Genomic DNA, 14555 nt, shown 5'->3' with positions numbered 1-14555 from the left:
TGTGTAGCAACCATGGAACTTGAGATGGGAACGCGACCCTACCTTTAATTGCTGTTGCAATTCACTGTTCAGTCTGGCCAGAACGGTGTTGGTCTCCTTATTGCGTCTAATTGATGCCTGGATCGCCTTCTTATCTTTCCCCACAGATCTGAGAAGACACAGGGGCAAAACATCCTTCATTTCTTGTCCCTCTTTAATCCCCTTCTCCCAGTGACTTCAAAGCAGAGAAAGAGAAGGAACGTCTCCCTCTTAGAAGAGCTTCATTTCACTTGCTGTTTCAATGGTAACTGAGAAGGCAGAAGCTTCAAAACCCCGAGATGAGAGCTGTTACTTATTACTGTAATCATCCTGTTGGATTCCCAGAGTACAACAATCTGGTTGAGCGCTTGCAGGCTCTGTCAACAACCAGGCCCTGCACCTTTTTGGCTCCGGGGGCCTCACTGCTCCTGCTTACAGGGTATCTTTTCTCCTCTTAGAAACAGGAAAGCTGGCCAGAGGTGGCCCAGATGGCAAGGGTGCTTCCCACACAGTCATGATGACCACTCTGACCCACCCCTGGGATCCATGTGGAAGGAGATCCAACTCCCCAAAGCTGTCCACTGGTTTCCAAATGCATGGCACATGTGTGGAGGTCAAAGGACAACTTGTAGAAGCTGGCTCTCTCCTGCCACCATGTGGGTCCTGCTTTTGAACTCTGGCTGTCAGGTGGCGAGCACTTTTACCCACAAGCATTTCACCGCCCCAAGAAACCTCTGGAAGACTTTGTTTAGCTACAGAACTAACCTGCCTCTTTCAGCCTCGTGTTTTAACTGCTTTTGTTGTCAGTAACTAAATGTCCTGAGGAATAACTCGGATACCTGGGGATAGACGGCTGAGACGCTAGAACAGCAGCTAAGACACCTGTCTTTTGTGTGTGCTCATCCACATCTGGCCGCAACTCATCTTCTGACTTTAATCTTCTCCGAACAGGTTTTGGTGGTGGAGCCAGAGGTGTTGTGCCTTTGCTCTAAGAACCAAGAGAAACGAGCGAGCGTTCTTAGTGATCCAGCTCCTAATTAGCACGGTGTGAGCACAGACTGCCTTTTTAAAGCCATGCTACTAAAAGGGAGGCTACTCAGCTTATTTAAAACAACTTATGTATTTGTGGCAACAGTAAAGGGAAAAAACCAGTAGCAAATGCTTATGACCGTGCAGCCCAGGCAGAGCCCACGCCCCCTTGCTTCAGCCTCGCTGGTGCCGGACTGGAGGTGCTCACCCAGGCACACGGCCTTAGCCATCTTTATTTCTAACAAGCATCTCACAAGTCCCGCAGACACAGAAAACCGTCCACATTATACAAAGATGGTTCATACCACATTGGCAGGAACACCAGCGGCTGTCTTTTCTTCGATTTTACTGTCTGCTTGGGCAACTCGAAGAGAGCTTGAGGGGTCAGAAGCTTTTTCAGCCTAGGGATGAATGCAGTGTCTCATTACTATGTAACTATGTAGTTAAGCACAGAACATGTAACAGAGATGCTAGGAGCTGTTCATTCTGACAGGAAGTCTGAGGTGAGGATGAGAAACACTGAGAACCTTTCTCTAGCACTGAAGTTGGCAAACAAGATCTGAGAGCAGGAAGTGAGAGGTGCAGCCATGGCTCTGAATCTGCAGCTGCTTGCTGTAAGGCTGTGACTGTGAAGGGACACACGGAGACAAGCACACAAACAACAGTCTCCTAGGCACACTCACCTCTTTCCCCAAGTCACTACTGCCTTCCCGGGTACAGTGTACCCCTAGTAGGCTGGGGGAGCTCAGGCCCTACCAATAAAAGCTTCCCTGTGGCCAGACCCACGAAATCTGCAGCTTGTGCCCGTCAAACTACCATGCGCTGTTGCCTCTGTTAAAGGTGCAGCAGCTGAGGCGATCAGAACAGTGATGTCAATGTTACTCTTTTCTTTTCAACTATACACAGATATATTTTCAATAATTTAAATCAGAGATTCGAATAGACAATGCCATCAGAGTGCGGACTACTAAATCTACAGTTGATTGGAACAGTCTGGGAAGATTACGTTTTAGCGTGGTATTGTTTGGAGAGAGTGTGTGTTGCTGAAGTGTGTAGCTTCTGTAACCATAGCCTGTTATCCTATGGAAGTCTTCAATTCCTACAAGCAGAGGCTTAGCACTAACTTTCCAGTGCAGCATTAACTAGGACCAGTGTGTGTTTCATGTCATATCTAGCCCTGGCCCTAACATCCGAATCTTACTAAACATCTTACTGCAACTGTCAGATTCAGCAGTTAATAAAGGAGCTGAGAAACATGGATCTAGGGATACACATCCTCAAAATAGGCAGCAGCAGGGGTTTTACTCACTGCTGCCTCTGCTAATTTAATCTGCTTTTCAAGAGTCTTCTTTACAGCATATGGGAGGAACTGTCACAATGGCCTGAACTCTAGAAAACTCACCGGCAAGACCTCAGGGTGTTTTTCGGCTTCACTGTCTTGTTCTTCAGAGACATTTGATGCAGCGAATACTTCAAATTGGCTGAAATCTGCAAAATTTGGTTGTTCTGGTATCTGCTGAGGTGAGGTACTAGTGTGAGTTATTAGACCATCGGCATCCACTGGGCGGTGGACAGAGGGACCCGGTGCCTGTATGTGATTTACAACACAGAAGCAAACGTTAGCATCACCAGTGCCACGGCGTGTCCTCCTCCATAAGGTAGCACAGGACAGCAAACACCTCAGATCTATCAGTACAGAGTCTACCACTGTCTGCTGACCTTGGCTTTCTCTCAGTAAGATGCCAGGCTACTGTGTAGATACACTGTATACCCGTGCCTCTGCAGATGGCACTTTCTCTTCAGAATGCCTTTTCTGCAGCAACTACCTCTTTATCCTCTGGGTCTCAACTCAGACATCTCACCTGCATCTTCTCAACATGCTTGTTCACGTTACTGACCAGCAAGGCTGTGCCCCAGTACTGACCAGCAAGGCTGTGCCCCAGTACTGACCAGCAAGGCTGTGCCCCAGTACTGACCAGCAAGGCTGTACCCCAGTACTGACCAGCAAGGCTGTGCCCCAGTACTGACCAGCAAGGCTGTGCCCCAGTACTGACCAGCAAGGCTGTGCCCCAGTACTGACCAGCAAGGCTGTGCCCCAGTACTGACCAGCAAGGCTGTACCCCAGTACTGACCAGCAAGACTGTGCCCCAGTACTGACCAGCAAGGCTGTACCCCAGTACTGACCAGCAAGGCTGTGCCCCAGTACTGACCAGCAAGGCTGTGCCCCAGTACTGACCAGCAAGGCTGTACCCCAGTACTGACCAGCAAGGCTGTGCCCCAGTACTGACCAGCAAGGCTGTACCCCAGTACTGACCAGCAAGGCTGTGCCCCAGTACTGACCAGCAAGGCTGTACCCCAGTACTGACCAGCAAGGCTGTGCCCCAGTACTGACCAGCAAGGCTGTGCCCCAGTAGTCTATAAATACGTCTACTGCAGCACTTCAGTTCTGACCTAGCAGGGAAGTAAATGTCCAGGGAGATAGAGAGGAGTCTGTCTGAGCCCGTGATGGACCCAGGACATCATCAGACACCTCCATCTCCTAACCCACTACTCTTCTGCTGCACCCTAAGACAGCATCATTTGTTTCGTAGTAACACAAACTGTTACTGAAATCCTTGCCTTCCAGAGATAACTATGAATAGATTGAAATGTCTAAGGCAAACTCATCCCGAGCACTACAATAACTGGCACTTTAAACAAGAACACGGGAGAACCAATCACCTGTGAGGGCTGAGGTCTTGGAGGCACTGCAGGAGGGTGGGTAACAACTCCAGCCTGTTGTTGGCCTGTGTGAATATACAAGTCTCTTTAGTGATTACAGTTATTTTCCTGCAGAAGAACCAGGTAATGACCACATGGTAAGACACGTCTAAGGGCACATGGTAACCTTTCAGGGTGGTCACTATGGTGGGGTGGAGGCTACAGCTCAGTGGCTGTGCAGGTGCCTAGCATGTCTGAGGCTCTGAGTTTGATCCATGTGACGTGGTGTCTCACATTTTGTTCTAGAAGTCGGGAGGTAAGGCAACGGGATGAAAAGTTAGTACAGTCAACTTTGGCTACATGGTGAGTGTGAGGCCAGATGGGCTATGAGACTGTGATAAACAAAGTCCAACCCAAAGGATCCACAAGGTCCAATTTCATGGCTCCCTCACACCTCACTTCTCTTGTCAACCTATCGCATGAAGGGCTGCTGACGAGCCTCTGCTTATTTCCTTAACGCTAACCTGTTCTCGGTTTCTCCTCCACCCTCTGACTGCTCTTCTACCAGATCCACGTCTCCACATTCTCCCTGAAGACTATGCTCTCTTTGTAAACAACTTTCGATACTCCCGTTTTCCTTGAATCACACTGAGTGAACCCCACCTCTGCCTGGCTCTTCTCTCATCACCACCGCAGTACTGCAGCAGTGTAAACATAGCATCTCGGAGTCACTGTCCTTTCCCACCTTCTCATTCCCCTCAGCACTGACGCAACCACATCAGGTAGGTTTTCCTGTGGTATCTAAGTGCCCATCTTTATTATTTGTGCATAAATACACCTTATAGTTAGAAAAACAACATTCTCCCCACTTAAAAATTTTTTTCAATTTGATGTCTTTCTACTTTATTTTGGGTTTTCAAGACACATTTTCTCTGTGTAGCATTGGTTATCCAGGAGCTAGACTCTGTAGATCAAGCTGTCCTTGAACTCAGAAAAACACATTTTTCTTAAATGTAAACAAAAAAGTTGTATCTTAAATTAACATTAAAACAATGTATATTATTATAATTAATGTATATTATGATTCCCCAGCCCCTCCCTACCTGTGGCAACTGCGAAGGTCCGATTCATATCTAAGGATGATGATCTAGAATGAGAAGGCTGTGGCCTGGGAGGGGGAGGTGGTGGTGCAGTGTTATCCGGGGACGCTCCTGAATGAGACCTGCAAAATTCACCAGTCAGCCAGTTACACCAGCCACAGAGCACCGACCTTTCTTAGGCATCTGCCTGGACTGAAGAGCCAAGGGCCGGATCTGGATGACATTTTCAGGCAGTACCTATGAAGATACTACAACTAATACAACAGCACTGTCTGCGCTGTGTCTGAAACAAACGGCTACTTAACATGCCAAATACCCCTCTATAAAGTCATAAATAAACCTGTAAAACTCTGGAGGTTACTGTGCACATGATTTCATCACGACGGACCACAAAAGAGTGATGCTTCCCTCCTACTGAAAGCCGTGCGAGCTAAGAAGCTGTTTTCAGAAGAAAGCCTCTAGCTGGTTACTCTTCAACAGCCTGGCCTTGGGAAGCCAGGGCAGAATCTGCTTATACAATGAGGTGCCGTGCAATGTCACCAGAGCTGCCCACTTTACAGGTCACTATGCCATGCGAAGCTCAACTTGCCCTAGAGAGTCTTTATTCTTTTATTTTTGTATTTATTTATTGAATATTTTATGTATTTATACTTCAAATGTTATACCCTTTGCTCTTCTCTCTTACCCAACCCCCACTTCTATGAGGATGCTCCCACTCCCACCCAAACACCCAGGCTATTCCCTGATACTGGGGAAATGAGCCTTCATAGGACCAAGGGATTCTCCTCCTACTGATGTCAGACAATGCCATCCAAAGCAGCTGGAGCCATGGGTACTCATTGGTTGGTGGTTTAGTCCCCAGGAGTTCTGGGGTATCTGGTTGGTTGATATTGTTGTTCTTCCTATGGGGTTGCAAACCCCTTCAGCTCCTTCAGTCCTTTCTTTAACTCTTCCATTAAGGTGTCTGTGCTCAGTCCAATGGTTAACTGCAGGCATCCTCATGTGTATCATTAAGGCTCAGGCAGAGCCTCTCAGGAGACATCCATATCAGGCTCCTGTCAGCTAGCACTTCTTAGTATCAGCAACAGTGACTGGGTTTGGTGGCTGCATATGGGATGGATTCCCAGGTGGGGCAGTCTCTGGAGGGCCTGTCCTTCAGTCTCTGCTTCATTCTTTGTCCCTGTATTTCCTCCTGTGCATAGTTGTTCCCCCTTCAAAGGACCACACTTTGGTCTTCTTTCTTCTTGAGCTTCATATGGTCTGTGAATTGTTTCTTGGGTATTCTGAGCTTTTGGGCTAATATCCACTTATCGGTGAGTGCATACCATGTGTGTTTTTCTGTGATTGGGTTACCTCACTCAGGATGATATTTTCCAGTTCTATCCATTGCCTATGAATTTCATGAAGTCATTGTTTTTGATAGCTGAGTAATATTCCATTGTGTAGATGTACCACATTTTCTGTATCCATTCCTCTGTTGAAGGGCATCTGGGTTCTTTCCAGCTTCTGGCTATTATAAATAAGGCTGCTATGAACACAGTGGAGCAGGTGTCTTTTTTATATGTTGGGGCATCTTGTGGGTATATGCCCAAGAGAGGTATAGCTGGATCCTCAGGTAGTTCAATGTCCAATTTTCTGAGGAACCTCCAGACTGATTTCCAGAATGGTTGTACCAGTCTGCAATCCCACCAACAATGGAGGAATGTTCTTCTTTCTCCACATCCTCCCCAGCATCTGCTGTCACCTGAGATTTTGAGCTTAGCCATTCTGACTGGTGTGAGGTGAAATCTCAGGGTTGTTTTGATTTGCATTTCCCTGATGACTAAAGATGTTGAACTTTTTAGGCGCTTCTCAGAAATTTGATACGGGTACACAGACAGGCAGATAGATCAGTGGAATAGAAATTAAGACCCAGAAATGAACCCACACACCTATGATCACCTGATCTTTGACAAAGGAGCTAAAACCATCCAGGGGAAAAAAGACAGCATTTTCAACAAATGGTGCTGGTTCAACTGGAGGTCAGCATGTAGAATGTAAATTGAACCTTTCTTACCACTTTGTACTCAAGGTCAAGTCCAAGTAGATCAAAGTCCTTTACATAAAAACCAGATACACTCAAACTAATAGAAGAAAAAGTGGAAGACCCTAAAACACATGGGCACAGGGGAAAATTTCTTGAACAGAACACCAATGGCCTATGCTCTAAGATCAAGAATGGACAAATTGGACCTCATAAAACTGCAAAGATTCTGTAAGGCAAAGGACACTGTCATTAGGACAAAATGGCAACCAACAGATTGGGAAAAGATCTTTACCAATCCTACATTCAATAGAGGGCAAATATCTGATATATACAAGAACTCAAGAAGTTAGACTCCAGAGAATCAAATAACCCTTTTAAAAAATGGGGTACAGGGGCTGGAGAGATGGCTCAGCAGTTAACAACACTGGTTGCTCTTCCAGAGGTCCTAGTGTGTCTGAAGGTAGCTACAGTGTACTCATATACATAAAACAAATAAATAAATCTTAAAACAAACAAACAAACAAACAACAAAAACCACAGGAGAAGTCCACACATCAAAGAAAGGAAAGAGTGGTCTTCTCACTTTCTAAGTTCCTTGGAAATTTGGGAGGGGGTGCTCCCCCTCTCCCCCTTTTCCCTCCCTCTCTCCAACAGGCATACTGCAGAAGTCTTTTCTCTGTATGTAAAAATGTGAGGCAAAAGATGCTTTTTTCCTGTATGTCTGAGTGGCTAGTGAGGCCGATGCAGACAAGCCTCTATCACCCACCCTTTGCTTGCCCCAGGTACTGTTTCTGTGTCTAAGGTGGCGGTGTGAGCAGGCAGCTCCCGCTGGGCCATGCTTTGGGTGTTTAAGGAACGTTCTTGTGGTACTCCACAGTCAGATGCTCATCAGATAGATTCTCACTGCTCTCCTGACAGGATCGCATTACCGTCTATTTCCAGGAAGTTATCAACTCTTTTTAGACTCTCCACAAAACACATAAACAAAACAAAACAAAACCGACAACAGGGTTGGTTGCTTTTTACTTTTTCACAAGTAGAACCAAAATATTTGACTTTTGCATAAACTAACAGTTATCTAACAGCTTTCCAGAGGAAATAATTAGTGCTTGGTCTGACGTAAGCAGATATTAGTGTTCACAGGGAAATAACAGTCTTCTTGATAACTACTGACCTTTGACGAGCTCCATTGCTCCCAATCTGCTCCGGGTCGGAAGGGAAAGAGTCCGAGCTACTGTACCCATCTGCTGATAAAAGAAACCTTCTAGTTAATAATACTCATTTCTTTGCCTTTTACTTTTTGTACCCCAAATGTTATACATTGTATAGCTGCTCCAAAATTGGAGACATTCAGAAACTTCAGAATAGGCTAACTCCAGTGTTATCAACTCTAAAACTCACATATGCTATGCATAGCTATATAGAAGTCAGAATACGCTACAATCTAGATAAGCTGTAGTGTGCCCTTCCAATGCGATCTGCCAAGCGCTCAGGTGCGATGGCATTTTGATACTCGAGAAGTTTGGAGTCTGAACCCATTCTTATTTTGGATTCTGAGATTACTGTTGCTGACTCTGTATTATAAACTCACGAAATATGATTTAAAGCAGACAATAAATGGTTAACCATGGACACTGAGAATCTGAATAATCATTTTATTTTTACAGTAGGAATAAATTGCTTTGTGGTAGAAAACAGCTACTTTCACATAAAAGACTGGAAAATGAAAAGAAAGCTTGTTTTATCTGGGCATGGGGATACTGTGCACAGATAAAAGGAACTTTCTCTACTACTGTAACCCTCCCGCTCTCCCTCCGCTGCCGAGGTCGCTCTTGACTCCTTCCTCCTGTGCTACACAGGTGAGCAAACCCTCCAGTGACAGCCTCTTCCTACTGAGGTTACACAGCACAGTCCCAAACCTGGCCAGTCCTCACCACCCAGACCCCTCCCACTCTGGCCCAGACCCCATCTTCTTGTGGTTGGATCACTACAACCCCCTCCTAGTTTAGCGCTTGCCTACCTTTGGCCTGGTACTAGAACAGAAGGGCAGTATTTTAAGGTCTCTGTCTTTCCTCCATGGAGAACTCTCTAACGACCTTTCATACCATTCAGTAGGAGTGAAAATGTTTCAATAGCCTTCTACCGTTCTCTTACTTGGTACCAGGCTTACCAACTATGACTCTATTCTGCAGACACAAGCTTCCTGCCTAAGGGCTCCATACTGGCTGTTGCCTGTCTTTTAGTCATCTTTCTTTCCCATACGTCACAGAGCTGTCTGTCATTCAGCTCCTTCAAATTTTAAGACAAATGTTATTTTTTAATAAGGACTTCTTTGTTCTCATTTAAAATGGCTTTCATTCTCTTTTCCAGCTTTTCAGTTCTCTTCCTGAAATTAGCTTTCCTTTCACAGAAGAGTTACCCCATCTTATAAATGTAGCACAGATGAAGACTTGTTCTGCTTTGTTTACTGCTAAACCCCCACCCCCTTGACTGGAACCTGGCACATAGTATCCACTTATCATGGCTGGATGAACCAACATCCAATGTTTTGTGTGAAACAAAGAAAGGTCAGGGGAAGAGCCAATGGAACTCAGTGAAGGCAAACAGGTAGCCTGCCCTGAGGAAGGGACACTGATGGGAGTATTCACCACATACACTGTAGAAGGCTTTTAAGAGTTATTGTCCCCGATTTTACACAGTGAACACTGTACTAAAAAGACACAGATTTCAATTCCTCAGACTTTAAATTTATTTAATAAACTCAAATGAGAGATGTGATGCTATCTTTCACTTACCTACGGTATTTCCAGAAGGAAATTTTACTGATGAATTGATTTTATTTTCTTCTGAAAGATCAGATGGCTTCACAAGTAATGGGCTGGTGGGGTTAGTATGATCTAGTAGAGAATTAAACGGTCACAATACAAGAGACAGACATTTTATGTTCAATAGAAGATTGAATTACAATTAGACTTCATTTAGGTAATGCAAAAGTGTCATATAAGATGACATAATATTTTAAATAAAAGTGAATATAAACCTGTCTATGGGAAATTGTGTTATCTTCCACAGTAAGAGGTCATTTACTTGTCTGTCTTCACTTGGTTACCTTTATCCCAATAGCACAGGGAACAAACCACCCCAAATCTGGGCTATAAATGATGACGACGCTGTCTGGTAACTGACGGCAGTGCGTTTGCCTCTGAGGAGCCTTAGTGGGAATGGTGCTGCACACCTGGACTGCAGCACTTGTGAGGCTGAGCTCCAGACGCGAGGCCGGTCTGGGTTACACAGTGAGGACCCACAAGGCCGCGCAGGACCATCTGCAGCTTAGGTTAAAGAGCACTCAATGGCTTCTTCTGACCGCCTCACATACGAGACACACGTGGTGCACACATATTCACATAGGGAAAGTACTCATATATGTAAATAGCATAATGTAAAATAACAAATTTAAACAATAACAAAAAAGCCCAAACAGACTCCAGAGTATCAGAAGTGTCTCATTTTCAAATGACCTTATTTATTTTGTGAAAATTTCCCATAAACACTATTTTAAATATTTATATGAAACAATATCCTTTTAAAAATTATATTGTTTAAACAGACAGCCCTGAAGGGAAGTATGAGGTTAAAAAATAAGCAATTGCTAGTCAGGAGTGGTGGGGTACGCCTTCACTCCCAGAACTCTGGAGGCAGAGGCAGGTGATCTCTGTAACTCTAGGACACCTGGTTATGAAATGGGTTCCAGGCCAGGCAGGACTATGAAATGAGACCCTGGCTATCCAAACACACAAACACCCAGAACCCAATAAACGGCCTAGGAGAGAAACGTGGAGCTCTGGGTGCTGGCAGCGGGGCAGCGGGGCAGCGCAGTCCTTACCACCGCTGCTTCTTTTCAGCTCCATCTCCTGCATGTGGATTTTGCTTGGAGTCATACGAATGGGAACTGGATGCACAATGGCGGTATCCTAGAGACACGAAAAGTGGCATTGGCATTAGGACTTGTGGGACCCTGGGACGAACAACACTGACAGCCCCTGCACACGTCTTTCTCATTCACAGTAATGCAAAGGTGGCAGCTTTAAGAATTAACAGCTCAATTTAAGAACATCAAGTTTACATGATGAATAATTTGATTTCATAAGGTAATTTGAAGTTGAATGATTAAAGAAATTCATGAAATCTGCTTATTAAAAACATAGTTCAAAATCATATTTGAAAACAAACTGCAATGGTGTGATGAGATTATAGAAATGTTAAGCTTTGAGGAAAATTAAAATATTTAGGAGAACTCAAAAGCTAAGTGACAGACTGAAAATTGTTTATACTAAACTGCTCAAAAAAATTTTAACCTTTAAAACAAAAATAACTAGAAGTCTGTTCTACTGCAGTTGTGGGTATGATAACTGCTTCCTATCCGGAAAGGAATACACTACAAGAACAAGAAAGACCCCCAAACTAACAGGCCAGTATTTTAGGACTGTGATACATCAAGCCATGTCTACGCTGCCTAAGTGATTTCAGGGTACAGCAGTTGACAGCAGTGACTTCTCAGAAGACGGAAGGGAGGGAAGAGTGAACAAGGCCGCATCCCAGAACCGGGACGGAGGCAGAGGGAGCCCGTAGGAAGGAGCCCAGCTCTGCAGCTGAGAGCTCTGGAGAGCAGCCAGAGCCACATCAAACACCTGGCTTCAGAGTCCCTGGAAGCCCTGGCCAGGAGGGCGTGGCTCCTTACAGGAGGATGCAGTAATGCAGTTAGGAGTGGTGCGGGACACTGCCTTCAGTTCACAAGGACGATGCTCCGGTGTTCACTGAGTGGACAATTACACCAGCATGTGCCTTTTATTGGCCTCTGCTGGCCTACTCTCATCGTTTCTAAACTTAAACGAATTACAACCAATCTGTCATGGCTATTACATCCAACCAATCTGTCATAGCTATTACATCCAACCAATCTGTCATGGCTATTACATGGACAAAGCCATTTAGAATAATTTCCTGTTGCAATTCCAGTGAGAATCTAACCAAGATTCCTGTCTATAACTAATAAACCTGGATCATCATTCCCTGTCCCCTAAAATTACACTTAAAACATCTGTGATACACACAGATCAAAGTTTTGATTTCTCTTATATTTTCAAAAAATACTTAAATAGTAATGTAAGACATTGTCATATTTATGATTATAAAATGTGGCTTTATTGATAACACCTTGGTTTAATTTCTTCACGTTGTCACAATCTCTATCATTGTTAAGCTGGCTGGTGTTGGCTTCTCGATGTTGTTAGCTGTGTTCTTTGATGGTCTGAACAGGTTTGCACTTTTCTCTTTTGCTGTCTCTGTGCAGGCCTCTCTTTTACTCTGGTCTGTTTCTAAATGATATAGCTTTTACACACACACACACACATCATTTTGCAGTGCGTGATTAATATCCTTGGGATTCTTTGTAGCTTATGTTTGATAAATGTAATTGAGTCTGATTTGGTCTACATAACTATTAAAATAGTTTTGTGCTTGTGGCACTTTTACAAAACACATATTCCTGTTTCTAATTTAGACGCTTACATGTGACCCTTTCCCCACGACTGTCAATGTGGACCTTCTGTACACTCTTGTCTTGGATGTAGAATTTCTAATACACTCACTGGATGAAACTTTTAACTGTGCAATTCTACTCATTGATATATTGATTGCTGAAATTCTACTCATTGATAAATTGATGCTGAAAGGGGTTATGTATTCCTCTCTAAAGTGATTTTCCATTTTGAACTTTATAATTTTTGCTTCATTTTTAAAAGATTTTTATCTTTAATTGTGTATTATGGTCATCTGAATGAGAATGGCCCCATAGGCTCAAATGTTTTACTACATTTTGCCATGACTTTGTCCCACACCATTGTGGGCTCCAACTAAAACTCCAAGTCCAGTAAATGCTCTTTGTCAGCTGCCCTGCTTGTGTTGTCACAGCAACAGAAAAGCACCTAAGACTCATATCTGTGGGCACATGGCCCTGCATGCGGGGACCCACTGAGGCCAGAGGCACCAGATGCCCTAGAGTTACCTAATATGGATGTTAGCAACCAAATTCTGGTCCTTTCCAAGAGCAGAATGATCTCTTAAGAACTGAGCCTTCTCTCCAGCCCCTTCATATATTCTTAAGTTATTAGCTAAAACATTAAACGTGTGGTACCTTTTCAGTGATGAATTTTTCACTACCTTTAAAACAAAAACCAAAACAACAAAAACAAAATAAAAGCAAACTACAGTCTCTCCATGTAGTACTTACTGACTTGGAACTTTCTATGTAGAGCAGAATGGCCTTGAACTCCCAAGTGCTAGGATTAAAGGTATGTGCCACCGTGCCCCAGCTAATTTTTTACTAAGTATTTAATTGTTTTATTACATAATTTTTCTTACACATAAAACGTATATTAAAAAATATAAGCCTTAATTTTTGAAAAGGCACACTAAGTCTGTACCAACCAGTCAGCTTTCAACAAACACAGTGTACTTGCACAACTATCGGCTAGTGATGGCTTTTACAAAGGCTTTTAATGTCCACAGAAGACAACAAGACATAGTTGACCAGGTTTATCCTCTGACTAACACATTACACACTGCGTCAGGGATTGTGTAGCTGAATAGGAAGCCTTCATTTTAATAAGAAAATAAAATACACAAATGTCTGTAAAAGGTCATATTGTCTTTCTGCTCTCATCTACTGTTCCCAATCAAAACACATAAAGCACACAAAACACATCACACCATCATAAACGACCAATAGCAGGCAGGCTCTGTCCCCTTTCTTCTACCTATTCAAATCATGATACATCTGTATCATGTACCTAATTACTATAATTCACAGCGGTATCCTGTCATAATTAAGCTCATCTCTGTATTTGCTATGTGCCCTCCATCCCATTACTCCTGTGTAATCACCCACCGCTGCCTCCTCTCCACTCTACTGCTGAGAGCTCCGCCCCTCTCTGACCCATCACTTCCTTACAGCCTTAGCTGAGTCATCTTCCACAACTGCCTCTCCTTGCCTCCGTCATCTTGGCACTCCGTGCTAGCTTCTAGTTGACAACCAAGTGAAGCTGATCTTTGTCTAGCCTACTAAGAGATCTCCATCTGGGTTCAACTTCTTTAACTCTCAGCCCCCCCCGCCCCCCACACATATGTGTACCATATGCTATCACTATGCAGAACTCAGCCTGCTCGTGATATTCTTTCCATGGAAGAGAATATTCTCTCCTTGGAGTATTTTTGTCTATTTTGCCAGAAACTCCCACTTTTAATCAGGACATTCAGGGAACTTACAGAGCCTCTGGCATTCAGCCTGTCCACTTTTTAGAAAAGTTTAACTTTTCCTTTTCCTGTTTTTTTCTTTTTCTCTGTTATGGCCAAAGCCTGAGCTTGCCTGATACTCTGGGAGGGAGCTTCCCACTTTCCTCTGAGGTCTACACCCTCCTGCTTGCCATGCTTGCCGGCCTCCACTGCGGAACCTGCCTGCTTTCTAGACCTAACTTTCCTCTTCCTTTTCCTCATCTCCCTCTTCCTGGCAGCTACCAGGAGTTACAGCAGTGGTTCTTTACCTGGGGGTCAAACCACCCTTTCACAGGGGGCGTCTAAAGTCATCAGAAAGCAGTTATTTACAATTCAAAATGGTAGTAAAATTA

General features: G+C 44.1%; 1 protein-coding gene across 18 annotated transcripts in view; it reads right to left on the bottom strand.

The window, feature by feature from the left end:
- Reps1 (RALBP1 associated Eps domain containing 1) overlaps positions 1-14555 on the bottom strand; it is a 77816-nt gene that overhangs the window by 1388 nt on the left and 61873 nt on the right. For 11 of the 18 annotated variants that reach the window (NM_001415798.1, XM_039105158.2, XM_039105163.2 and 8 more), the window contains 9 exons: positions 10757-10844; positions 9669-9770; positions 8048-8120; positions 4851-4969; positions 3769-3833; positions 2450-2635; positions 1353-1448; positions 858-1006; positions 43-148 (listed from right to left, as the gene is read on the bottom strand). In NM_001415798.1, coding sequence (NP_001402727.1) covers positions 43-148; positions 858-1006; positions 1353-1448; positions 2450-2635; positions 3769-3833; positions 4851-4969; positions 8048-8120; positions 9669-9770; positions 10757-10844 — 984 coding nt within the window. The remainder of the gene's footprint in view (positions 1-42; positions 149-857; positions 1007-1352; positions 1449-2449; positions 2636-3768; positions 3834-4850; positions 4970-8047; positions 8121-9668; positions 9771-10756; positions 10845-14555) is intronic. The other 7 variants (NM_001394899.2, NM_001394900.2, XM_039105167.2 and 4 more) reach the window with 1 other exon arrangement.

This window comes from Rattus norvegicus, chromosome 1 (genome assembly GCF_036323735.1).
Source record: "Rattus norvegicus strain BN/NHsdMcwi chromosome 1, GRCr8, whole genome shotgun sequence".
NCBI classification, from domain to species: Eukaryota; Metazoa; Chordata; class Mammalia; order Rodentia; family Muridae; genus Rattus; species Rattus norvegicus.
Note: the sequence above shows the minus strand (reverse complement) of the source record. Positions and strands in the feature narration are given on the sequence as shown.